Source organism: Hippocampus zosterae, chromosome 19 (genome assembly GCF_025434085.1).
Source record: "Hippocampus zosterae strain Florida chromosome 19, ASM2543408v3, whole genome shotgun sequence".
NCBI lineage: Eukaryota > Metazoa > Chordata > Actinopteri > Syngnathiformes > Syngnathidae > Hippocampus > Hippocampus zosterae.
This window is the reverse complement of record NC_067469.1, coordinates 5,277,970-5,303,804: the sequence shown is the minus strand read 5'-3', so window position 1 is coordinate 5,303,804 and position 25,835 is coordinate 5,277,970. Positions and strand designations below refer to the sequence as shown.

Here is a 25,835-nt window from a genome sequence, read left to right as displayed (position 1 = left end):
ATATAAACATCAAAAAACATTCCCATGCACGTGTTTAGGATGTCACATCAAAATGGCACAAATACAGTAATAAGGTCGTCGATTCTTTTTTTTTTTTTAAGCACGGCTCCATTTTAGTTTTTTTATACACTTAAACTTTGCGGACGAAACGAACGGCGTTTTGTTTTCCATGTAAACCTTAGTCGTAGCTCATTCCTTATCATGCAACTTGGCAGCAATTTTCTTCATCTCCTCGTCCATTGTCGCCAGGTTTTCCAGTGCTTTCTCCTGAAAAAAAATCAAATAAAATAATAATGCACAGTTGGCCATATGGTCGTACAAGCCATTTCCTCTGGTTTTAATCGTTTAGCCCCACAGGATGCACAGGAGCCACCGCGTGTCTTTCTAATGGTGATGTGATGGCCCTGGGAGGTCGTGACGGTGCGGCAAGTTTGGCTCGTAAAAAAGTGCTGTCAACCATTGAAGGGAAAAAAAATGTTGTGGGGGTGGGGGGGGGATAAATAAATAAAAGATGCAGGCAGCGGAGCCGTGCCAAAGTTCTGCTGAGGAAATATTAGCATTGTCAGTACTTGTAGGCCAAGTTGTTGATGTGCACTCATTCGGCAAGTGCCCGGCATGTCTCTGTGCGGAATGTACATTTCCATAATGAGTTGCCCTTTCTCCCCCCCCACCTAAAGCGTGTTTGTGAAGGAGCGACTGGATGTGCTCCGCGGCTTTAGTGGGTCAGCGAGCACGAGATGGAAAATAGTTTACCCACAGAACATCACGTTATCTTCTGCTGATTTTCTACCATAGAATGGTGCTTGAACACCCTGGGCAAACCTCCTCAAAGGCTTTTATTGTCAGTCTGACCACAAATGATTCAAAAAGACGACACGAGAACAGCACAGACACGGAATTGAGGGCTGAAGTCATTTGAAGTTTTATATCATGACAGGGTGTTGTGCAATGCTGGGACAAGGCTGTGAAGAACCTTTAACAGATGACGTGAGATGTTATCCAGTTGTCTGATTGTGGGATGACATGATTTTTAGATAAATGTAGCCTGACGAACCTCATGCGGCGTGAGTGCCCTCGGATGCGTGGCGCCTTGTGATGCCTCTTGGTCGGCGAGCTGGTCGATTTTGTGACTCAGCAGCTTGGCCGCCTCATCCATCTGCACTCATTCAAAAGTCAGAACCACGTTCAAAATTCTCGATGCTCGACATTGGAATTGAACTGCTCTGATGCTTGATTGTGAATATCTGGTCTACCTTGTTTGGGGCAGCGTGCTCTTCTTGATTCCCTTTGAACCAGGCGGGATGGTAGTAGATCCACGGGTTTCTTTTCTCAGCCAGATATCTGCAAAAACAACCACTCATTTTAACCCCGAGTAAAACCAGGAAGTCATCTCTACACTTTCTGAGGACTTGGCCTGTAATCTGTCAGAAGAATTAAATACCCCAGGGTTTCGCTCCTATCCTCTGGATTTTCTGAATCGTCACTCAGGTCTTCATCTTCAGGCACCTCCTCCCCTCCATGCTTGTGGTATTTGTTTTTGTGGTTGTACTGATGCGACAGCTTCCAAATGTACTTTTCAGGATTTTTGTCATCATATTTGCTATGTCTCTTGTCGAAGTTCCAGTACTCCTGACTGCGATCTCCATCTGAGTTCTCCCACTTTTCCTCTGAGAGTTCTTCATCACGCTTTGGCTTATTCTTGTAGTATCTCCAAGGCCTCCAGGACTTCTTCTCCCCGTTGAAGTCCCAGGATTCCTGGCTACGTTCCTCATCAGGTTCCTCTCGGGCTTCCTGTGGGAGTTCCTCATCTCGCTTGTGTCTCCTCTGGTGGTATCTACCTGGTCTCCAGTCTCTCTTGTATCTATCAGTGTCAAAATCCCAATATTCCTGGCTACGTTCCTCATCCGGATTCTCTGACAGTTCCTCATCTCGCTTGTGTCTCCTTTGGTGGTATCTACCTGGTCTCCAGTCTCTCTTGTATCTGTCACTGTCAAAATCCCAAGATTCCTGGCTGCGCTCCTCCTCCGGGTCCTCTGACAGTTCCTCATCTCGCTTGTGTCTCCTCTGGTGGTATCTCCCGGGTCTCCAGTCCCTCTTGTATCTGTCACTGTCGAAATCCCAGTATTCCTGGCTACGTTCCTCATCCGGATCCTCTGAGAGCTCTTTGTCTCGCTTGTGTCTCCTCTGGTGGTATCTCCCAGGCCTCCAGTCCCGCTTGTATCTGTCATTCTCCAAATCCCAAGACTCCTGGCTGCGCTCATCATCTGGTTCCTCTGACAGTTCCTCATCTCGCTTGTGTCTCCTTTGGTGGTATCTACCTGGTCTCCAGTCTCTCTTGTATCTGTCACTGTCAAAATCCCAAGATTCCTGGCTGCGCTCCTCCTCCGGGTCCTCTGACAGTTCCTCATCTCGCTTGTGTCTCCTTTGGTGGTATCTACCTGGTCTCCAGTCTCTCTTGTATCTGTCACTGTCAAAATCCCAAGATTCCTGGCTGCGCTCCTCCTCCGGGTCCTCTGACAGTTCCTCATCACGCTTGTGTCTCCTTTGGTGGTATCTCCCAGGTCTCCAGTCCTTCTTGGCCCTCCCACTGTCAAAATCCCAGGATTCCTGACTGCGTTCCTCATCTGGTACCTCTGAGAGTTCTTCGTCGCGCTTGTGTCTCCTCTGGTGATATCTTCCGGGCCTCCAGTCTCTCTTGGATACATCGGTGGCAAAATCCCAAGATTCTTGGCTTCGTTCCCCATCCAGATCCTCTGAGATCTCCTCATCCCTCTTGTGTCTCCTCTGATGGTATCGCCCAACCCTCCATTCCCTCTTGTCCCTCACGTCATCAAGCCCCCACGACTCCTGGCTGCGTTCGTAGTCCTCATCTCCACGCTTGTGGAACTTCTTTTTGGGGTGGTATTGATCTGAGGGCTTCCAAATGAGCTGGTCTTGCTCCTCGAGGTCATCGTCGCTCCTTCGATCCAAATCCCAGGACTCCTGACTGCGTTCTTCATCACGCTCCTCCTCTTTGGACTCTCCTCCCAAAGGTTCCTTGTCACGTTTAGGCCTCTTCTGGTGGAACCTTCCTGGCCTCCAGCTGCTTCTCTTCTCCCGTTTTTCCTCTTCCTCCGCGCTATCGTCTCCCTGGTGTCTTTTCTCCAGACTCCAGGATTCCTGATTGCGTTCACTCTTTGCGCCTTCCCGGTTCGACTCTACTGCGCTCTGGAGTTCATGGATGTCTTGTGCGTGATCTTTGGGCTGCTCTTCATTGGTCGCCCCTTTGCTGTTCTTGTCCAGCGGAGCATGTTTAATTCCTGTAAAAGGACAAAATGGATCATGTACTGTTTGCCATTCTTTTTGCTGAACTAACTGGAAGATGGCACAAACCTGCTTGGAAGATCTCCTTGCACTCTTGGTCCAATTGGGCGTCCGGGTGGGTGAGTGATTTGGACAGAACCTCCACCAAACATCTTGTCACCTGATTAAGAAATAAGCCTTGTGTTGATTTTATGCAGTAGGCTGAGTACTCTGCCAAGGGAGGTTTTTTTTTTATCCATTTACTATCAAGATTCCACAAAACCTGATGGAAGAATTTGTGCTTTTTCTGTCATTTTTAACCGACATTACAGTATAATGATATGGTTTTCTAGAAAAAAAAAAATTGTAGGACAAAGAGACTCTCCTCCTGGCCACACACAGTAATCTGCACCTGGGCTGTTCTTCACCGTCATCTAAAGGTGAGTAGTTTTGTTTATTTGAGTTTATTTTTCCTTCAACTTCCTACACGGCACATTTTCACAATATTTAGTATTTTACATTCATGACTGTAGTGTATGGAGTAAAATAAGTAACCCTTCATATATGGATAATTGCAGTGTGAGTTCCTTCCTACACAGTAATGATTGTGGTTGCATTCTCATGTGTTCATTGCTGATTGCACGCAGGATACAGTACTGCATACTATATGCCCGATATACCGTGTCGTATACGGTACATCCATGTTAATGCAAAATAATACAGTAACTTACCACATCTTCTCTTTGGCCATCCTTCCCCACTGGAAGTGCTTGATTCCCTGCTCGAGAGACAAATATGCATGGCTTTACAAAAACAAAACAAACCGCAAGGAAGGATAACAACAAAATAGAGGTGCAGTTAAAAGTGCTCAGAGTCACTGTCCTTGGTGCTGAACTCACCTATCTGAAAAGCGAACCCAAGTAGCAGAACGAGAGGAGTCCGAGTCATCTTGTGAGATCCGGTGAGCCTCCCGATAAGGCGGGAGGGAGGCTTCTGCGGGAAGGGGAGCAGCCCCTCTAATATAAAGGCGCTCAGAGTCGGGGAGGAAGGGGGGAGAGGGAAGGAGCGTGGGAGGGGACGCTCATGTCATGACTCATTAGACCTGCAGGGAGAAGCAGCAACAACTCGTTTTCTTTCTTTTTTTTGTTTTGTTTTTGTTCTTCTCCTATAGACGAAATAAGCCATCACACAGGTGATGGTTTAAACATTACTGAGAGGAACAGGGTAGTTGTCAGCAGGTGGGGGCTTAATGCCGCGAGGCGCCCAAAGGCATGGCAACTATTGGCAATCACACACCCTGCAAACTTCATTATCAGACCTTCATTTTTAGTTCCGTTCTGAGAAGCGACACCGTTCAAACTGAAATAATTGCCTGCATTGTTAAGTTTACTGTGCAGTTCTTCACTTTAATGTGTTTTTATGCAGCTTTAAGGATACCTTTAGCCTGTGATAATGCAATCAGAGACAGAGAGAAAAGAAAAATGTTTTGTTTGGATTATATTTGGTTTTGTTTCCTTGTGTGACTTTATTGTCGCCACCTGTTCTTGTCATCCGGGTCCCTTGTGTTAAGGTTTGTTTTGGATTTAGTTGAACCAGTGTATCCCTTCAAGTGTGTGTGTGTGTGTGTGTACAGTTGAATCGCCTGTGTAGTTTGAAATCAGCTACGTATATCACAAAATTCAAAACAGCTCTCACATTGGCAGTCACCGCTGTACCTAATGAAGTGTCCGGTGATTGTAAACCAATCGTTAGCCTCCCTGTCAAATATTCATCTGGGCTTTTCGACACATCACACGTTCTCACCCCAATGGTGCGGCTTCAGCTCAGCAGTCCTCCTGAAGTAAGCAAAACACTTCATGACATGCGGGCTCAGTAGCGGTTACAGTATAATGAAAGCACAAAAGAAATACTTGACTCTTGTTTTCTGCAGCACAACAAAAGACTACCACATGTGAGGTGAGAACGATGCAGTACACTATATCCTCATAAATAAGCTATTCAAAAGTTAATTACATTTTTTATTCTGTCCGTTTTATAGGTGGGAAAAAAAATGTGTTCCGCGAGGTCAAGCCCCCTATTATGCACACTGGTGAGATGACAAACACTCCAGTGGACATCATCCAAGGGTGATTAGTTATCTTTTTATGTGTTTCAGTTATGTATTTTGTTACAATTTTATTCAGCTTTGACAACACGGCGTTTGACTTTATAAATGAATGACACAAGGTGTGACAAAAGCCAGCCTGACAAGTGTGACGAGTGCACTGGTACGGCGGCCTTAGAGCGCCTTGTTGTCGGCATTGAGTACATGCACGTCACGGAGAGAAGGTGTGATAGTATGCCGGTGCCTGGAACAGTCTGGCATGCGGAGTGGGACTTCAGGTGAGCGTGTCTGCTTTAGAGTGCCTTGTTGTCGACCGTGAGTGCATACACGAATAGATACTGTAGAAGAAGAAGGGGAGAAAAAAGTCTGCATGTGGACATGGGCATTACTTTTGCATGCTTATTTTAGATTGCCTTGTTGTTGACTCTATAAACATATATATAAACGCTCTCAAAACACATTTTACAAAAAGTGACCTCTTACGTATAGACCCATTTAGTCTTGTCCCGACACCAAAGACAGCAACGCCGCATCCCACGGGGGCTCATATCGCAGCCGTCGGGGTGGGCCGATGTCCATGTTTGTTAGAAGAATCGTGCATGCGAGTCGTGAGATGGCCTTCAGCAGAATGAAGAGGATAAAGAAGGGGCAGGGGGGGGGGCTGCAGCCAACGGCATTCAATCATCCAGGCCTGCCACATTCTCATCAACAGTGTGCGCTCACATGTGACGCTCTGTGATGATGCTCCCTGGCCTTTTTTATATTAAAGAAAAAGAGGGGGGGGGGGGGAGTGCAGCAAGAAGCATTACCCTAAATCACATTTTATTCTTTAATATAATAAAGTACACAGGCAACAGATAAAACACGACGTGCACTGTAATAGTTATTTACCAGAGCCGGCTGCTGCAGGATGGGGGTTTTTTTTTATCGTTATTGTTGTTTACGCTTGTATTTTGTGCACACGACAAACAGCCGAAAATGTGTGACTAAGACAAATCGTTCCTAATTATTTTTCACTATTGATGTGATCTATAACCTGCACAACTCAATAAGATAATGTGGTTGCATAAGTGCGCACACCCTTATATTACTCGGAATATGGATGTTCATAATCAAGCAATCTCAGTCAACTCGTGTTCAAAAGTCAGTAGACCCTTTTTTGGGCCTCAGACTAATCCCGTAAAACATTCACATGCTAGAGTAACCCACTCGTTACCGTGTTACAATCGTTGAGAGCTAAGTATGTTTGCCATTCTAAACATTTTTGGGCAAGCCAATAATGTTGTGAGCGGGTTTTTGTCTCCAACAAGGGTTCACTGTCTTGAATAGTATTCCATGCTCTTTGTTTCCAAAACTAGCCACGTGATGTCAACGTGAAGACTGAAACTTGGACCTGGAAAATCAAATATTTGAAGGGATGCAGTCCTTTCAATCATTAGCTGCCAGCAATGACAAACGATGGTGTGCTTGACAAACCTCATTTGATTAAACCAGCAATGCAACTATAGTTGCCACAAACACATCCACCGCCACCACGATGAGCCGCAATTCTCAAGTGTCTCAATTTTCCTTTTCTCCTCCCTCTGCGTTCTCTGATGCCGCAGGAACAATTACACAAGGGGATGAAAGCTCTCCACGCTGCCAGACGTTTATTTGGGTAGGTAAAGCCGCATTCAGATTAAAATGCGATATGAGTTGTATGTCTGTCTGGTGTACACTGCTCAAATTCGCTTCCACAGGAGTGTGCTGCGCGTGGCCAGAATGGAACCTGTAAGTTAGAAGTTTTGAGAATTGTTTTGAGGAGAATAATACAGGAAAGATGTCTGGAAAGTGGAGTTGATTTTGATTGTTTTGTTCAAAAGTTGATTTTTTTCCAGGAGAATTATATATTCAAGGATTTTTTTTAAAAAGCAATTGAATGGAAATGTAGTTTCTATTGGACGATTTGATGAGAATTCCTCAATTACTCAAGCATGTGTAACCGAAGTTAACGACAGACGTGCGTGCGTGTGTGTCCTTGTGTGCAAGTGTGCATTAAGGCATTTGCAGGGAGTTTGTCGGCCAAACTTGCGTATTTTCATATACTGTATATGAGCAATAAGTGAGGTAAAAAGGGAAAAAAGTTTGGAGCATTGACTCTAAATCTTTTTGTATTAATAATTAATGAGCATTTGGTGGATCTCATTTTGTCTTCTTGCTGCACCAAGAAAAATCAAATCAAATACCATCACGACACCTTTATGTTCGCACGTCCATGGCAATTAAAAGCTAATTGACTGCTGGTGGCCCACTCCATTTTGTAACCTTTTTGTTAAATGTGACACTGACATTAAATGTTGTTCACGAGGGTGAAAGGTCAGCAAGATGCAATCTGGTTATTTACGATCGTGTCCGGCCTCGGGTGACAGGTGTCAAACAAATCCTGTTCCACTCTTGATGCTGATGCTGACCTTTATTTCAATGGCTAACCTTGTTATTTAGAGCAATTATATAACTAGATTGGGACCAAGGAGGTGGCTGAATTTCTAGTTTTACTGTTCTGACAATACATTTTGAAAGACAAACCGTATTTCTTTATTCAGCTAGTTAATTATTACATTGATAGTTCGCTTTTAGTTAACGAGTAGCGAATAGTAGCTTAAGTGCATACCTGGTTTCTAAGTGACTAAGTTATATAGATACGTAGCTATATCGGTAGATATTCATTCATTTCATCTTCCGTACCGCTTGATCCTCACTAGGGTCGCGGGGGGTGCTGGATCCCATCCCAGCCGTCTCCGGGCAGTAGGCGAGGGACACCCTGAATCGGTTGCCAGCCAATCGCAGGGCACACATAGACGAACAACCATCCACGCTCACACTCACACCTAAGGACAATTTTAGAGTGTTCAATCAGCCTGCCGTGCATATTTTTGGAATGTGGGAGGAAACCGGAGCACCCGGAGAAAACCCACGCAGGCCCGGGGAGAACATGCAAACTCCACACCGGGAGGCCGGAGCTGGAATCGAACCCGGTACCTCTGCACTGTGAAGCCGACGTGCTAACCACTAGACTACCGGGCCGCCCTATCGGTAGATATGCGTTTGTGAATTATCTAGTTATGAGGTTTGCTTGTTGGTTTGTACTAATGGTGGAGTTTATTGGTTCATGATATATGTTTACTTTGCAACAGGATTATGCGGGGGGGAAGTAACATGCAAATTACAAGAGTCACGTTTTGTTGAGTTAGCTTGCTAGATAGATGAGGGCCGTATTTGTTGATAAGATGTCATTTGGCTGTTGACTAGTTGGTTGTTTGCTTCTTGTTGGTTAACTAGTTGGCATGATTAAACGGAAAAAAAGAGATAACACGTGACTTTCTCGAGTTGCTCGCGAATTGACAGCTAGATTGTTTGTTGATTTACCTTTTTGTTAGTTTTGTTAATATGCTTAGCTAGCTCATTAGGGAATTTGGCTGTTGATAGGCGAGCTAGTTATGTATGTTAGTTGTGAGATTTATAAGTAAGTAAGAGCTTTATGGTAGTTTTGTGTATGTATACTGCAAGCACGTATCGTCCTGAGGAGACCATAAAAACATTTTGGCCATATTTTTTCATTGCCACATCGGGCACATACTGAAACAACAAAGAGAATTCGAAGCTTTTGTGTGTGCAGTCATTGGGGTATTTTTCCTATCGCAATTAAAAATCTTTTCACAACAATTGCCTCTCTAATCTCTCAACATGAAAAATTAAACATCGAAATCATTAACGGGCCAGCAGCCTGTAAGTGTTATTATGCAAAGGGTCGTTTTGAGACCATCAATGGTTTGTGAGTATTGATCCACAGAGATGCGCGCTTTTGTTATTATAATAAAATATATTCAAATACTTAAAGAAAAAGCAATTGTTGAATATTACCAGACATGACTTATTCAGGTTTGTGGTTGCCCAAAATTGATATACAGCTCAAACAGTGGTGTCAAACATAAGGCTCATGGGCCAATAAAGCAAATATGTCCATCCATATGGTATGTCTATTAAAAACGTGTTGACAAAAAGTGCAAAATAAAGACTCAGAAATACTGCTCATGTAATAGTAACTCGGTTAAAACCTACCACGAAAAAGACGGCATATTTGAGCTAGAAAACAAACAGTGAATCTATATGAGGTAAGCATTAGCTTTAGCAAACAATTTTGGAGACATTTTCAAATATTATCAGAGGCTGAATTAGCTCATATATCTCACGAACACATTATAAGAGCAACCACCTTTTTAGAAACTTAACAAACTTCTTTTGAACTGCACATTAAATTATTCATTTCATGTCAAGCTTAAGGACCTTCTAAGAACTACCTGTTTGAGCTTTGGGAGTGGATTTATGGTTTGTTTTTCTGAGTACTCTTTTCGTGTGTTTAGATGGATGAGGACAAAGTCCAGCCCAGGGCGGCAGAGCCCCTCAAGCCTTTCATAAGTGAAAACGGTGGTAAAGTAGACCGTAACAAGAGTGTGACAGTGTACAGTGTGACCCAGACCCCACCCTGGTACTTGTTAGTCTTCCTGGCCTTTCAGGTGATTTATAAACTTGTCGCCAAAAAATAAAAAATAAAAATGTAGTTTTGCAATGTCCCCGTCCAATATACAGAGCTTCTTCTCTACTCCACAGCATTACCTGACGGCATTTGGCAGCAACATCGCCATCCCGCTTATCTTGGCGGACAGCCTGTGTTTGCAGCACGACGGATTGACCCAGAGTCACCTGATCAACACAATCTTCTTCGTCTCTGGGCTGTGCACCATTCTGCAGGTCACCTTTGGCATTAGGTGAGAACATGCTAAACACAAGGGGTGTAACATTTGGACCATTGGGAAAATGAAGTGTGGTTATTTTCCCAGTGATGTAAGCTAATGCTAATTCATCATTTTAAGAATGAAAGTATTGGATAATGCACACTTTCATGATTGTGATCTATATTTTTTAAAAAATCACCATTGGTTCCTGTTCTTGTTAGGCTTCCCATCCTGCAGGGGGGCACGTTTGCCTTACTCACTCCAGCATTGGCCATGTTGTCCATACCCGAATTCCAGTGTCCCTCTTGGACCAAAAATGCCACCCTGGTGAACACGTCCTCGCCCGTTTTCATCGAAGTGTGGCGGACCCGACTGACAACAGTAAGCCGGCTCAAACATGGTCAAATTTGATGGAATAATTTCTCAGGTTCCATCCTCCCATCCCAGCTGCAAGGCTCCATCATGGTGGCTTCCCTCCTGCAGATCGTAGTGGGATTCTCTGGCCTCGTCGGCTTCCTGATGCGCTTTGTCGGCCCTCTCACCATCGCGCCCACCATCTCGCTCATCGGTCTGTCCATGTTCGACGCGGCTGGAGTCCGGGCCGGCAGCCACTGGGGAATCTCAGCCATGTGCGTCTGCTACACATGAAATGCAATGTCTGTCTGTGTGTTGAGGAGTCCCCGGACCCAAAAGGTTTGCAAACGCCCGCAGTAAAGCAGTAGTAACGTTTTTTTTCTAAAATGCACAGGACCACAGCCTTGATCATCCTGTTCTCCCAGTACTTGCGATTCATCGAGCTGCCCATTCCTGCATACAGTAAGGCCAAGAAGCTGCACACCAAAAGGTTCTACATTTTCCAGATGATGCCCGTAGGTCCTCAGAATACTCCGCTACAGTCAGCGTACGATGCTAAAAAATTGATGTCGATTAGATTCTGCTGGGCATTGCGGTCTCCTGGTTAGTGTGCCACCTGCTCACCATCTACGACGTGCTGCCATCTGATCCGAACCAATACGGACACCAGGCCCGGACTGACGTAAAGGAAGGCGTGGTTACCCAGGCTTCTTGGTTTGTCCTGCCTTATCCGGGTAAGCATTCCGATCCACACATTGATTTGGTCCATCTCCAACCTTTAGGTCCAAGGGACAGCCGAGCTATGGCTCACAGACCCCTGACCCCATTTGGAGAACCCCTTGATCGAGAACCGCCTTTTCCCACAGGCCAGTGGGGCACCCCGGCAGTGAACCTGGCAGGCATTATTGGCATGATGGCGGGAATCGTGTGCTCCATGGCAGAGTCGGTGGGCGACTATCATGCGTGCGCCAAGCTCTCAGGGGCGCCGCCTCCGCCCAAGCACGCCATCAACCGGGGAATCGGCGTGGAAGGAATTGGCAGCTTGTTGGCGGGGGCCTTTGGCACCGGGAACGGCACCACCTCGTTCAGCGAGAACGTGGCTGCCCTGGGCATCACCAAGGTTTGAAAGAGAGCGCGACATCATTTTAAGTTTTCAGCGCCATCAAAGTATTTGCTTTACAGTGCCTTGAAATACACGAATGAATAAATGAATGAAGGAATGAAGGAATGAATGATTTCTGATGATGTGTCTGAGGTGCAGGTGGGAAGTCGAATGGTAATTCTGCTCAGCGGAGTCGTGATGATCATAATGGGGGTCCTGGGTAAAATCGGAGCCATTTTCTCCACCATTCCCAACCCTGTGATTGGAGGGATGTTCCTGATCATGTTTGGGGTCATCGCTGCGACGGGAATCTCTAACCTACAGGTGACCCGTAGTTACTATTTCTTTTTTATTCAGTAGTCATGACCTTACTTACTTTTTTTTTTTTTTAAGTCAACAGATATGAATTCCTCCAGGAACAACTTTGTGTTCGGTTTCTCCTTGTTTTCTGGGCTAGTCATTCCCAACTGGATCAACAAGAATCCAAATGTCTTGGTCACGGGTATGAATCGCATCTTTTTACTGGCATGAAAGGACACCGTAAGGCATGAGTGTTGAAATGCTTTGGGTTTTGTGGGGAGACAGTTTTCTAAGGACTCATTCGTGGTCCTAGCGCACATCAAGCACTGGCCCTAGCTAACCTATGACAACGTCTGGATGTGTTTTTCCGTAGGCCAAAGTGAAGTGGATGCGGTGTTGCAGATCCTATTTACAACTCCGATGTTTGTCGGAGGCTTCCTGGGGTTCTTCCTGGACAACACCATTCCTGGTAGGTTTAAGGCTAAATTAGCCTCAGCCGTCAACTCGCACTTCTTCAAAAGAGTTCTTCTGTGATACAGGTACCAAAAGCGAGCGTGGACTGTTCGTCACGGACGAAACGCAGCCGGAGGCCTCTGCTACCTTGGAAACCGACGACATTTACAACCTCCCCTTTGGCATCACAAGGTGTCTGTCGTCACTGCCTTGGGTTCGCAAAATTCCGTTCTGCCCGGGGGGAGAGCAAACGCCTCTCTGCAAGTCAGACAAAGGCATACCATAGAAGGCAGGCCACATCCGTTACTTTTTATACTCTTATCTTCGGGTTTGCCTATAACGTACATTACAGCTTGATATACCGCGACTTGTCATTGAGAGTGGCAAAGATTCTGCTTCGGTGACTTGACCTCTACAGTTTAGCCATGCCTGGTCCTTTTTGGTCTAGGAAAATCTAAACCAAAGCTATGGTTCACTCAAATGTTCTGCAATTTGTATACTCGAGTGTTTTTTGGAACATATCTTTAATTTTACGCTTGATCACTCACAGAAAAATGGTTAGCGTGCTACGTTCTATGCTGTTACCTACAATGGTTCGACTGCTCCAAACTGTCCTTGAGGTTCAATAAGTCCCACTTTGCACCTTTGACATTTGTATATGTTGGGGATCTACTTTGTTTTATTGTTGTCTCTTTTTTTTTGTCCTTTTGTGGTATTGCTGCTTCTTTTGCATAAATTATATCATATCCGTCTATTTTTCTGGCAAGACAATATGTGGCTAGCGATAATGTTTTTATCGCTGCATTCATTCAGTCTTGATTATATTGCCTGATAAATTCCATGAGAGATAACAGTCTGTGTGAAATAAATAACGTGGACAGATTCCTGGATAGTAATCGGTTGCACACACATTTAGCCAAGTACAAACAGTCAGGCATCAACATGCCACATATTTCTCTTAAGTATATGTAACTTGATATTTACCTGACTCGCTTCTGTATGCAACCTTGTCATGGCATATTGATGAGTGTCCTTCGGCTCATTTTTTTTTTCGATGCTGCACGATTATGCAGCTGGAAAATCTCCTTCTCCAACTCACGGCATTAACATCTGACATGGCGAGTGCACAATTATTATCATAAGATGAATATTACGCTTCGGTGCGTAGCACTGAAGCAGACTAGCTCGTTCAATGCGCACACTAAAGTAGACAGGAACAGGACGCCCATTTGTTTTATCTCAAGCAAGTTTGTGTGTCTTCTGTGAAAACATCATTGCTTACCTAATGCAAACACCGAAGAAATAGAGAAGATTGTAGTTTCTGTTGTTTATTCAATTCACACCAAAATGTTCAATCACAGCCATTTTATGCTCCGGTTGACAAAATCGCCTTTTAAAGGTCAAATATGAACACAATCTCTGAGTTCAAATCAACAACGTTGATTCATTTTTAAATGTATTTAACCCCATCTTGTCATGAGTCTGGACGCTTCTAGACAGAACTGGACTCTACAAATGTACTCAGATGAAGATGTACAAAAATAATTATTTCCAGAAAAATGACACAAGGCGGAAAAAGTACAAATCATGATGCTAATGAGAGAAACAAAAATGACTATTTGTAGTGAAAAAATGGGGAAAAAGACGTAAAACAAAATTGATAATAAAAAGATAAAATAAACTTTAACCCGCATAACAAACATTGTACATATAAATAAAAACTGTAGATATAATTTTTTCAAAATACTACATTCGATAGAGAAATTCTGAATCTCACAAGTTAAAATTACCATTCTTAGGGGCGAAAAAAAGGGAGAACAGAGAAAAGAAAATGAAATTAATAAGACAAATCGAACTGAAGATGAGTGATGCAACAGGACAATGACCCAACGCACAGAAGTACATCAATAACAGTATGGCTTCAGCAGGAGAAAATATGCCTTCTGGAGTGCCCCAGTCAGACTCTCCCCTCAACCCGATGAAGATGCTGTGGCATGACTCAAGAGAGTGATTCACACCAGACATCCCAACAACATTGCTGAACTGAAACCGTTTTTTGGAAGAGGAATGGTCCAAAACTCCTCCTGACCTTTGTGCAGGTCTGATCTGCAACCACGGGAAACGTTTGGCTGGGGTTTTGCTGCCAAAAGTAAGACACTACTACTTTCACTTCCCTAATGGCTATATACACAAAAATTCTTCCTGATCGTTCGGTTGTTGCATTGATAGTGTTTCATAAAATGCTCAGGTGAACTCTTAGTCTTGATAACGATTACATTGGATTGTGGTTGGCAACGTTAAAGCCAGCAATGCATTATTACGTCAACTCAGTCCAAAGTGTATTCAGTGTTTTAATTGGGAAATGAAACAAAACGTGTTTTACGATCTCCGCGGACGACAATAAACGCACCACAGTCATTCAGACGTGTTTGACCCTTGTTAAAAAAAGACAGAAAACACGAGACTTTCACCGTTAAACACATGAACTACATTATGAATTTTGGCTGGTCTCAGCTTGTTTATTACAACAGTGTGGTGAAGGGAACCGGAAAATAAGGGGACAAATAACACTAACGCATGCTTTCAAAATAAAATGCAAGAGTGTCTTGTTTGCGAGACAAAAATAATTAAAAGGCCAATATTTCGCTATAAAATAATTCAAATCACTATTCTATCATCATACTGTCAAAAGTTTGAAAGTAAATAACAGAAAAGTTACATTTGAACATAGCACTTGTTTTAATTTGAAATTAAATCCTCTACATTGTCGCTATTCTCTCGGCCACTAGGAGAAGACAGAAAGCTATTTGTTGGACTAGCTCTGCGGTTTTTAGCGCGTCAACGCCTTGAAGCCGTTTTCGTTGACGTTTTAAGAAGTTCAAGTTAATTTCGGCGGTATCATTCGTTGTCGGACAAAAAATGCCTCGCGGAAGGCGGAGAGGTTCGTTACCGTTCATAAAAATGCCTTTGTAACCTGACCAAACGGACTCCATCACGAATTGCTGCCTAAAAAGGTAATGAACAATTAGGAAAGCTGTCAGACAAGCTTTGCGTGGCTTAAGGTATTAAAAAATAGCAATTTGTCAATTTCGGTTATAAACTCTTAAGCTAAATGTATGTACTTGCACCCCCCGCCCCCCCCCCCACACACACACAAAAACAAAACGGCAACTTCATGTGAAATGCGTGCTTTCGATGTTATCGGTAATGTAATCGGTAAATCGGTTTATTAAAAATGACCTTTCACTGTTAGAGTAACTGTACAAAGCGTCAAAGCATTTCCAGGATTTGGGGCAAATACATATCAAATAACCTCGCAACCGTTAATATAAATATGTACTATCGACACCATTTACATTACTGTCCATGTGGTTGCGGGTATTTGAGTGACAATATGTACACGAAATAATATGTCCCCCCCCCCCCTTCTCGTTGGCACGTGGTAGTGGACAGTCTTGTCAATAATGGACGTCTCCCAGGTGACCCTCAGTGTCAGAGGAGAAACTTGTCCAGGTTTGTTCAACCCGGCCGACACAACACAAAAGTACAAACATAGTCACCCCTTGCTGATTTGTCACATAATGTCATTGTCATGCCTTGAGCGCTTACCAGACGTTCCTATGCCTCATCTTGAAATGCTTACCACATTAGCTCCTCTGATGTCAACTGCACAAAGAGCCAGACTTCTATTGAAGTTTTTTAGGGTTTTTAACATATTGACATGGAACATATTTGCTATTTGCAGCAGGTAATGCTCCTGAAAACCTGCGAATAGCTACGGTTGACTGTTGTGTTTTATGTTGTCGAGGTAGTTGATATGCTACTGGCCTTTTATTTCCTGTTTGAAATTTCCTCTCCTGAATGCTCCTCAGGCGAGGTGATTGCTGTGGTTGGGAGCTGTGAATCCCTCGGCATTTGGAGCTACCAAAAAGCAGTGGTCTTGAAAGCCAGTGATGAGGGGTTTGTGATAACTTGGTTTTGCAATTCCACAAAGGCTCAAAAGATCTTTTTTTGTTTGCATTTCTGACTGCAATGTCCTCTCTCGCTTCACCAGAAATAAGTGGACGACAACGGTCGCCATTCCCAGGGGAGTTGAGGTCAAGTACCGCTACTTCAAGGGCTTCTTTCTAGGGGCAAAAGTGAGTCATTTTATATTAACACTCTGATGCCATAAGTCAAATATCTTGCAATTGTGAAGTTGTAATCGGGTGTGACACGGATGAAATTGACACGGATTTTCAAGAAAATGTGTCCGACAGTTGTGAAGTGTAAAAAGTGCAATGACTGTAAAACCATAGAACAGGAAATGGACGATGTGTTGTGGCTGTGTTTTGTTTGAGTGACTCCTCTCAGACACAGACAGGAAATTCCATCCATGGTAGACAATTAAATGTTTCATAATACAATAATGCGTCATCTAAAGGCTAAGTACCTGGAGCAAAGATTTCGTGCTAACCTGACTAAACACACTTGTTTTCTATCTTGTGACATGTCCAAGTGCGATCTAGCTGACGTCATGGATTGACTTCTGGCAGGACCGGGAAGACTACTTTTTTTCCCCCTCTTCTGACTGTGAATCTGTGAATAATTCTCTCTCTCTCTGTCTCTCCCTCTCTCTTTCATGAACTTTCACCTTCCTTTGAATGCCTACGAAGAATCATCTAATCTAGTTGTTGTTGCAGACTCAACTTAAGGTGGTTCCAAATTTTGCTGCATGTGCAAACTTGAATTCCATAAATGACACGATAAGCGAATTCTGTATTTCGTCATATGCACACGCAGGTTAAGTTGTTGGTAAAATCTCTTTGTGTATTTATTCATATTATATTTTAGACATTATTTTTAATCCACAAATGGTGGTATTTCAAAATGAAAATGCCGTCAAGATACTTTCTCCAACCTCGTTGTGTAAATCTGGCGATTCCTTGGGGGGCCTAACATTTCTATCTTCTCTCACACATCCCCCCCCCTTTTCAGACATGCACCCCTCCTCCCAACCCTCCGCCTAAGGCCACTGATGGTCTGTCTGGTCCAGAGATGACTTGAAGAGCAGACCAAAACCTTTTACTCATGCTGTGTGCATTAAAACTGTGAAAAAACCCCAAAACAAAACAAACATTTTACTTGCAGAGGGCGGGCGATCCTTCTCAGGTGATAGTCAATGTGTGGGAGAGCCATCATCATCCCCGCACCATGAGCCCCACAGGTATTACAACAGGTGCACAATGTGCTTGGCTTGGGCAAAGCTTGTTAATAAACTCCTTATAGAGCTTAAAAAAAAATCACCCCCGGAGAACATTTCAGCACTTGTTGGTTTATGAAAGCGATGAGCTGGGATACTGTCTGGAACGAGCTTTGCACACAAGTAAACGCTGCAGTAGTCGCTTGGGGTAACAAGCATATGACTGTCATGTTTGCTCTCGCAAACCAAGTTGGTTCTAGAGAAGCCTACAGCATAAACACCTTTGTCACACCACCCTTTATTACTGTTACGCGATTATTCTTGGGAGCAAATTCTTTTCTTTTCACAATATTTGGTGTTAGCGGTGGAAAGGCATCATTCCGAGCATGTCCTTGGTTTTTGGCATTCCATGGTTGCAATTCAATGTTCACAAAGTAAAGCTACACTATTGTTGTCAATATAAAGTAACTTAATAGGAGCTGCTCTGGGCTGAGTGGTTTTGTTTTTTTGACACATTTATTTTCTCTTGCTTTCTCTAATGCTGTTTTCCTTCATTACAGCACCGCACGTGAATGTCAACAGTGGACAGTTTGGAATTCACAGTAAGTCATTGGACCAAATGAACAAAGAAAAAAAAAGCTAACCTTATTTCCTCAAGTAGGACTGTGTCAGCTACTTGAATTAAAAAAACAAACAAAAAAGCTCTGTTTATATTGTCACTGTCAAACCAAAATAATGTTTGCATCCAAAGTGGAAAAAAAAGTCATTTGGAGATTAACAAAAATACTAAATCACTTTTTTCCCCATTCATATTTTTTTCTCACAACATTAGCGTCCTATTTATTTGTTCTGAGCAACAGCAGACTTTGTTTTTATTTCAGGGCATAGTTAAATTTTCTAAGATTTTGGTTCTGAATAGCGTTGGAGCGAGAACAGAACTGAAATGAAGCATGAACAATGTCCTTCCTCATTTGCTGTGTCCTCCCACGCTTTAGATGGGGTCACGTGTGTCGACGTCGGCTGGCTCACGTGCCAAACGGAGATTCGCCTGCGTCTGCACTATTCCAAGATGTCTCCGGTGTCCATCACCAAGAAGAAATTCAAGAAGTCTCGTTTCAGGTTGGCCAAAACGCAACGCCCAACACATCCTCTTGGGAGAATGATTTGAGCCCACAGCCGTTACATGAGTCGAATAAATCACTGAGCAGGCATTGACCATTTTGTCTCCCTTAAAAGAGGTCCAGTGTACAGTAGTTCCATTTTTTTGAATCCCCAAAAAAAGCACATGAACATTTTTTACCTGCTTTTTTTTGTTTTTGTTGCTCATTTCGGGCAGCTCTGGCTTTAATGCATTTTATATAGTGCACTGCAGTTGGCTTTGACTTAAAACGTTTTTGGGGAAAAAAATAATTAAGGCCTGAGTAAGGTAACATGCCATTTGGTAACATAGTTTGCATCTGCCCATCTGTTCAGGATCAAATTGACACTGGAGGGTGTTGAGGAGGAGGACGAAGAGGGCGAGGAGGAGGGGGAGGACTCGCGCAACATGTCATCCCCACCCAAAGTGCCCACCACCCTGGAGATCAGCATGATCAGCCCAAAATGCTACAAGTCCCGCCACTCGCAGCCAGAGTGCGGCTACGCCCTGGAACCTTCACGGTGGACCGAGTACAGCATCCACAGCATGGACCCCGACAACCTGGAGCTCACTTTTGAGTTCTTTGAGGCAAGAAGACACGCATGGGTCGAGGTGAGGATGACTTTGAAAGCCTTTTTTTTCTAATCGTGGGACTTTGCAGGAGGATATGAGTGAGCACGTGGTCCAGGGCGACGTTCACCCGGGTTACGTGGGCACCGCCTGCCTCCTCTCCTCCACCTTCCTGGAGAGCGGCAGGGACCACGGTCTGGTAACGCTACCAATCATGGGGCGCAACTCCAGGCAGACCATCGGCAAAGTGCGAGGCAAGGAACCTATAAAGATTGCAAGGATGAGATGACAGTGAGGAAGAAGCCCAACCGTCTGTTGTGTTGCAGTGGACTACCTGGTGATCAGGCCCATCCCGGGCCTGCAGTGCGACATGAGTGCCACCTTCAGCAAGTACTGGAAGAAAGGAAGGTCCTTGAACGTGGGCCACCGGGGAGCTGGAAGCACCCAAGCTGCCAAGTAAGTACAGTACAGTCAATATGCTGGTTTTGGCTATTTAAGGAAGGTCTCACTGTGCTGTCTTGTTCTAGCTTTTGACTGGCTGTGCGAAAGGTGTTTTTGGCGCTCTACCCCTCTCTTGTTACATGCCAGTCTCTCCAAATGCACTATTTATGTTTTCAGGCATCACAGAGTGCGAGAGAACACCATTGCTTCGTTTAAGAGCGCCGCCAAGCACGTATGTCTCTTTGGATGCCAACAAAGGCAGCGCGACCTTTTCGACAGTACACCGTTCAAAACCCGTGCAACTTTGTTTGGACACGCAGGGGGCCGCCTTCGTGGAGTTCGACGTCCACCTCTCCAAAGACGCCGTGCCCATCGTGTACCATGACCTCACGTGTTGCATCGCCACCAAGAAAAAGGTCACCGCTTGGATTGGGGTCATGAAATACAATGACAGCATAAGATTGACGGCATAGCATTTACTTGACGGGGCTCCATTAGGGCTGTAGACAAAGGGGGAGGTCAGCTACGTCTATGTGCAAACATCATGCCTCACATCGCAATACATTGACTTTTGCACAGTGTCACGTGGAATGGTAGAAGCATGTCAAATGGGAAAACAATCCCTTATCTTGACTTGGATGTTGCGTGCCATTTTCCAGAAAAATGACCAGACTCTGGAGCTCATTGAGGTGCCTGTGAAAGATCTAACGTTTGATCAGCTGCAGCTTCTGAAGGTAAGTTACACAGTCCACACAAACTCATCAGACTTTTTTTTTTTAAATGACAATCATTTTGCTCAGATCGGGGCAAAAAGAAAATGTGTTTATTGATGTATTTTAAATCTTGTCTTATACCCACACGTGTCCCATTTTTGTGGCCCAAAAATTTAATTTACTGTCATTAAATTTTATTTAGAACAAAAGTTATGTTTGACATTTTTTTGTGTTTTCTCTGATATTCTAAGCTACTAGAAGAATGCTTCTAGTTTAGACAGCCTAATGACGTGACCGTATTTTCTTGACAGTTATATTATTGGGCTCAAGGGTTAACTTTGAGTGTCACTGCACGTTTGTGAGATTGCCACGCAGTTCTCAAGGTGCCCGTTTGTCTTGTTTACTCAGCTGGCTCACGTCACCGCCATGAAGGGAAACGATCTCAAAGGTCTTGTTTTTTTTTGTTTTTTTCAAAAGCCGATTCAGATACGACGTCAAATAACAGAACTCAGCTGACCCAACAGTTTTTTTTTCAGACATGTTGGAGGACGATGACGATATTGACGAGCATCAGCCCTTCCCGTCGCTCTCGCAGGTAAGACAAGCATCATTCTTTTGACTTGTCAATTGACTGAAATCCTTCCCCCCCCACGCAGATCTTCCAAGCTCTCCCAGAACATGTGGGCTTCAACATCGAGCTCAAATGGATCAGTCAGATGAAGGTGACGCATCTAAAACGGAACACGACAGCTAAATCAATGGAAATGTGCGAAGTGCTCAACGTTTGTCCCGACAGGACGGGTCATGGGAAGGCAACATGTCATCCTACTTCAACATGAACATGTTCTTAGACATCATTTTGTCCTGCGTTCTCCGCGAAGGAGGCAAGCGACGCATCGTCTTCTCTTGCTTCGACCCCGATATCTGCTCCATGTAAGCTCACATACAACCGTTAACAGGAGTGACATCTTCGTGGTCAGTCAAACTAAGACACAAACTTTACTAAAATGCAAACACAGCTAATTGTACCCATCTAAATGGGGTTGGGTTGAGTTAACTAACTTCCAAATAATGTCATCAATACTGTACTATTCAATGTAGTCTGGACTAAATAACCGCTAGATGTCTGGTAGAATAGAATCCTATGAAGTCCTATCCAAATTTATTCCTGTGTTTATCCCTCAGGGTGCGCCGCAAGCAGAACAAGTACCCCATCCTTTTCCTGACGCAGGGCATCTCTGAAAAGTATCCAGAGCTGATGGACATACGCTGCCAGACCACCGAGATCGCCATGAGCTTCGCTCAGAGCGAGGACATCCTAGTATGACCCCGCCCACCCTATCTCGGGCCCTCCTTTAGATATTAAACAGGAAAACTATTCCCGTTTTTGGACATTAGGCTAACATTTTTAAACAAATGTGTCGTCCAGGGCATCAGCGCTCACACCGAGGAGCTGATGATGAACGTGAGCCTCATCAGGGAGGCGCAGGACAAAGGCCTGGTGGTGTTCAGCTGGGGCGATGACAACAACGAGCACGAGAATAGGAGGAAACTGAGGGAGCAGGGCATTGACGGACTCATCTATGACAGGTAAGACATCCGTGTCTCTATTTTTTATTATTATTTTTTTCTGCCGTCATAGCACTTGTCCTCATTCTGGTCGTGAGTGAGCTAGAGCCTAACTGCCTTTCAGTGGCAGGACACGCACTGTCACTGTTGGGCAGAGTCTTTGTCTTGCCTTAACTATTCTTTTTCATGAAATATGAATATTTTAGAGTTATTGAGCACCCAGTCAGCCCAGATTTGAACCCAATCCTGGCTTACTGCATTGAGGTCAACATGACGAAATGACTTATTTACACTTCTTAAGCCCGATCGCATTTGTGCGTGGTGGGAAAGTGACCAAATTGTTAGTTGAATGACCATTTCCTACAGGAACAGGAACATTTGATGATAATTTCCCGGTCTGACAAATAGGGGTTATTTCTCTTTGGCGGACGTCCACTGCCGTTCCAGTTGATTGCGTTTTCATTCTGGAGCGGGTCACAAAGTTGCCTGGCGGTGAAAAGCTGCAAGGTCAGCAGGTTGTGCTGTCCTTCTCACAGATTTGTTTCTGCAAACACATTTTCTCCACATCTTCAATGCTCGTCACATCAGACAAGAAAATAATCACCCCTGTGTGACCTTCTGCTCTGCTCCTCTCCACAATGCAATTCATCGTGCATTGCGACTTGTCCCACAGGCACTTGTGTTAATTTTTTTTTTTTTTTTTGTTTTTTACTCCCAGAATTACGGACATCTCACTGCCACATTTGGAGTCGAGTCCGTCAGATTGCTGTTAAGTCTCTCTGGCATTTTGGTGCTTGGATGCTCATATTTGACTTTGGAAACAGGAGCTTTCAATGTTCCTCAGTGATAATGCAAGACAGTTGACTTGTTATGCACTTCTTAATTATTAACCCAGAGTAGTGCATTGGGACTGAACCAAAGAAGAAATAGTTGGTCAACTGCCCTGACTTATCATTTGCTTTTTGCCTTATGGGTCCTGGCATGTCCGCGCTCTGTGGCTGGGTTGCTTCAAACTTGAATGACAAGCTTTTGCATGAGGCACTGGGTGTATTGGATGCGTTGCTCACTCGAAGAGCCATGGGCCTCAAAATGCCTCACGGGCCAAGCTTTGGACAGTTACTCATGAGTCTTGTCAAACATTCCGACTTCAAAGCGCTAATTGAATTGCATGGGGAGCCAATATGTATTTTTAACATCAAGGTTTTTAGTAGCATAAACATTACAGAACAAACATTCGGTTTGGTCTCTGTAGCATGTGATCCTCCGGGGGAATTCAAATGATAGTCTTGAAAGGGATTACAGCCTCACTTTACGTCGAAAGCTTAAAAGATCACCACCAGTCTTCTGCCTCACCATTTGGGATACTTAGCTGTCACACTTTACTAAAAAACACCCTCATGCTTGAGACAAATGTAAAAATAAAATATGCACCAGTATGGGGATTGCTTGCATAATTACACAGACACCACATTGTAGTTCTTCATCGCGTTACCCATATTTAGACATAAAATTGCTGCAATGGATACGTAACAGACAGGATTTTGCCTCAACTGCGGCATGGCCTCCTGTTTTCTGAAAATGATAATAATTACGCGACATCTGGTGTGACGCGTAAAACGCTTACATGGATGGCAACCGTTGTTTTCAACACTGCAGAGTGGCAGAAGTGGACAACTAAGTGCCACTCTGCACTCTTCTGTTAAGGCTCAGATGCGAACTGTCCTGACATTTCGTGTCAGTGCAAAGTCCAAGAAAAGACTTAAAGTACCCCAAGGGTTTTAAGGTTTGGTACTGTTTAAACAAAAAATACAGTCATACCCAAAGCTCCAATACCAACAAAACTGCAGCTGTTTTCACAATCATTTGAAAACAATGGAAAGTGACATAAGAGCAATTAATGCAATCAACCACTGAGCCCAAATGCAGGTTTTTACTCATTGTGCTGAGGTCAACAAAAATAGGTGCATTAATGTTTTTTTTCTTTGCCTCATGTCCCATTTATGTATCTTAAGTGTAAAATGGCTTAATGTAATTCACCAAAATGATAATATTTTGACACTACTGATATAAATGTATCAAAGCAAAGCAAACTCCCCCCCTGTTTCTCTAGGATCTGCGAGGAACAAGCGGAGCAGCCTAACATCTTCCAGGTGGAGGAGCAACACTCCCTGCGGGAGGTCATCACAGACGAGACCCTTAAGAGTCCCGCCTGCTCCTGCTACTCCATACCGTGCTCCATGGCGCCATGTGTCGCCGGCAAGGAGCGAGCCTGCAGCGGCAGTGCCGAGTCCGACTCTGGCCTCAGCTCCTCGTAGCCCCGTCCAATTCTCACAAAAGGGATTTTGTGTTCTGAGTTTGAAGTACCTTCGCTGATGTGCACAAAATGGCCACTTTGAATTTCAATTGTAGCGACTGCTTGCCTCTGCGTTCAGATTTTAGACAGGATACTGAAGTGTGATATTAGACCGCATAAAGCACTGCAACATTATGCAGTGCTGTGATCCACCGTTCATCACAGGAGTTACATACCAAACTTACCTGTGTCTAAAGTAGACTTTAAACACAACACTTGCAAGCAAAAAATATTTGGAAAATCGATTGAATAATCCCAAAAAAACAACAAAAACCGGATTGTAATATAAGACCTAACATACCCATTCTTCACGCTTTAAACACGTTGTTTAAACACAGAAAGATTCCAATACATGCGCACACACAAATACAGAGAAAGAAAATCTGAAAATGTGCAAAGAAACAGCGATAGTGCTGGACCACGACAAGCACTATCTTATATACAAGCACCACTTTGCCTTCTGTTACATTGTTTCTAGTATCCTACATTAAATAGCAACAATACTTTATCACTTGGTGGTGTATGTCTTGGAATGTCTGTCATGCACAGACACATTTTCATGCTGAGTTTTTAGAACAGGGTGCGAACAAACATACTCTTTGCTTCGAAGAATTAAGAGGAACCTGTTTTTGTTTCATGTGTGTTGACTTTTTGCAGGCCAAGAGCCATATGGCTCTTGGTGATATTCACGCACATTACAGAATGTCCTTGCATACCTATTTGTCATGTCCTTGTTTACGAAGATGAAGAGAAGTGAACCAATCTCTTTTTTTTCCATCAATGGATGCTACAGCTTCTTGTTGACTTTGAAACTTAGCTTGTAGCCGACGTGTGCACATTTTGAGCATGACGTCTCTGATCCACTGGTTAAAGGACACTTTGATTCAGTCCTCTTTCATCTCAAACTGCTTCAAACACAAAGCGTGTGACGGAAAAGTGGTTAGGACTGCACGATTGCCCGTGTTTTGTGTTATCTGTTTATTGTTTTACTTTGTTAACAGTTTGTTAAGCGCTTTGTCACAGCTGCCGCCGTTGTGAAAGCGCTATATAAATCAGCATGTATTGTATGATACTAATGCAGCGTGTTATACCGGAGACAAATTACTTGTGTGTTCTACATACTTGGCCAATAAAGATGATTCTGATTCTGACATGGGCCAGTAAGGCAGACATTATGACAAAGGGTGTGCAATATATTTTAATGCGTGAATTGCAAATCACATATAGACTGAGCAGCATGTCGAAAAGGAACCGTACTGTAATTAGCTGCTGTAAACAAGCCACGTCAACATAAACTGAATCTGGAGTGCGTGTGTACACAATTTAGCGTTTTAATTTCCGGGAAAAGCTTAAAATGTAATAGTCTGGCGCCATCTGTTGGTCAGAATTGTGAGCTACTTTAAAAGTCACTTTTACTTTTAACATTTTGTATTTACGGTGTTAGGAGGTAGGGTATAGTGTAAGAAACAATATAGTGTAAAATGTTAACATGACAACGAAAA

At 43.8% G+C, this 25,835-nt stretch overlaps 3 protein-coding genes across 10 annotated transcripts; 2 read left to right on the top strand and 1 right to left on the bottom strand.

Annotated features, from left to right (window-relative positions):
• Positions 1-131: 131 nt before the first annotated feature.
• On the bottom strand, positions 132-5,706 carry chgb (chromogranin B). Of its 5 annotated transcripts, none has more exons than XM_052053091.1 (8): positions 4,182-5,706; positions 4,014-4,060; positions 3,373-3,463; positions 2,319-3,299; positions 1,442-1,838; positions 1,254-1,341; positions 1,055-1,156; positions 132-267 (listed from the first exon to the last, which is right to left on the bottom strand). In XM_052053091.1, exons 1-8 carry the CDS (start codon positions 4,228-4,230, stop codon positions 190-192), a joined length of 1,833 nt encoding a protein of 610 aa, XP_051909051.1. In that variant the 5' UTR covers positions 4,231-5,706; the 3' UTR covers positions 132-189. The 5 variants fall into 5 exon arrangements, with proteins under 5 accessions (XP_051909051.1, XP_051909049.1, XP_051909048.1 ...); XM_052053089.1 differs by having other exon boundaries at positions 1,959-3,299; positions 4,182-5,705; XM_052053088.1 differs by having other exon boundaries at positions 1,442-2,511; positions 2,632-3,299; positions 4,182-5,703.
• Positions 5,707-6,717: 1,011 nt separating this feature from the next.
• LOC127592385 (solute carrier family 23 member 2-like) lies at positions 6,718-13,250 on the top strand. 4 transcript variants are annotated; one of them, XM_052053095.1, is made up of 12 exons: positions 6,726-7,043; positions 9,787-9,939; positions 10,034-10,191; positions 10,380-10,539; positions 10,606-10,787; positions 10,907-11,027; positions 11,090-11,246; positions 11,379-11,632; positions 11,774-11,938; positions 12,008-12,116; positions 12,288-12,383; positions 12,454-13,250. In XM_052053095.1, the coding sequence occupies exons 1-12, from the start codon at positions 6,924-6,926 to the stop codon at positions 12,651-12,653; spliced, it is 1,875 nt and encodes a 624-aa protein (XP_051909055.1). In that variant the 5' UTR covers positions 6,726-6,923; the 3' UTR covers positions 12,654-13,250. The 4 variants fall into 4 exon arrangements, with proteins under 4 accessions (XP_051909058.1, XP_051909057.1, XP_051909055.1 ...); XM_052053096.1 differs by lacking the exon at positions 6,726-7,043 and adding an exon at positions 7,093-7,156; XM_052053098.1 differs by lacking the exons at positions 12,288-12,383; positions 12,454-13,250 and having other exon boundaries at positions 6,718-7,043; positions 12,015-12,116.
• A 2,479-nt stretch (positions 13,251-15,729) lies between these two features.
• Positions 15,730-25,655, top strand: gpcpd1 (glycerophosphocholine phosphodiesterase 1). Its single transcript, XM_052053104.1, has 19 exons — positions 15,730-15,880; positions 16,240-16,327; positions 16,422-16,506; positions 17,498-17,573; positions 18,110-18,151; positions 18,545-18,668; positions 19,023-19,268; positions 19,342-19,511; positions 19,584-19,713; positions 19,876-19,930; positions 20,019-20,114; positions 20,358-20,432; positions 20,820-20,859; positions 20,948-21,006; positions 21,068-21,133; positions 21,208-21,344; positions 21,597-21,732; positions 21,841-22,001; positions 24,091-25,655. The coding sequence occupies exons 1-19, from the start codon at positions 15,832-15,834 to the stop codon at positions 24,293-24,295; spliced, it is 2,040 nt and encodes a 679-aa protein (XP_051909064.1). The 5' UTR covers positions 15,730-15,831; the 3' UTR covers positions 24,296-25,655.
• The last annotated feature ends 180 nt before the right edge of the window (positions 25,656-25,835 follow it).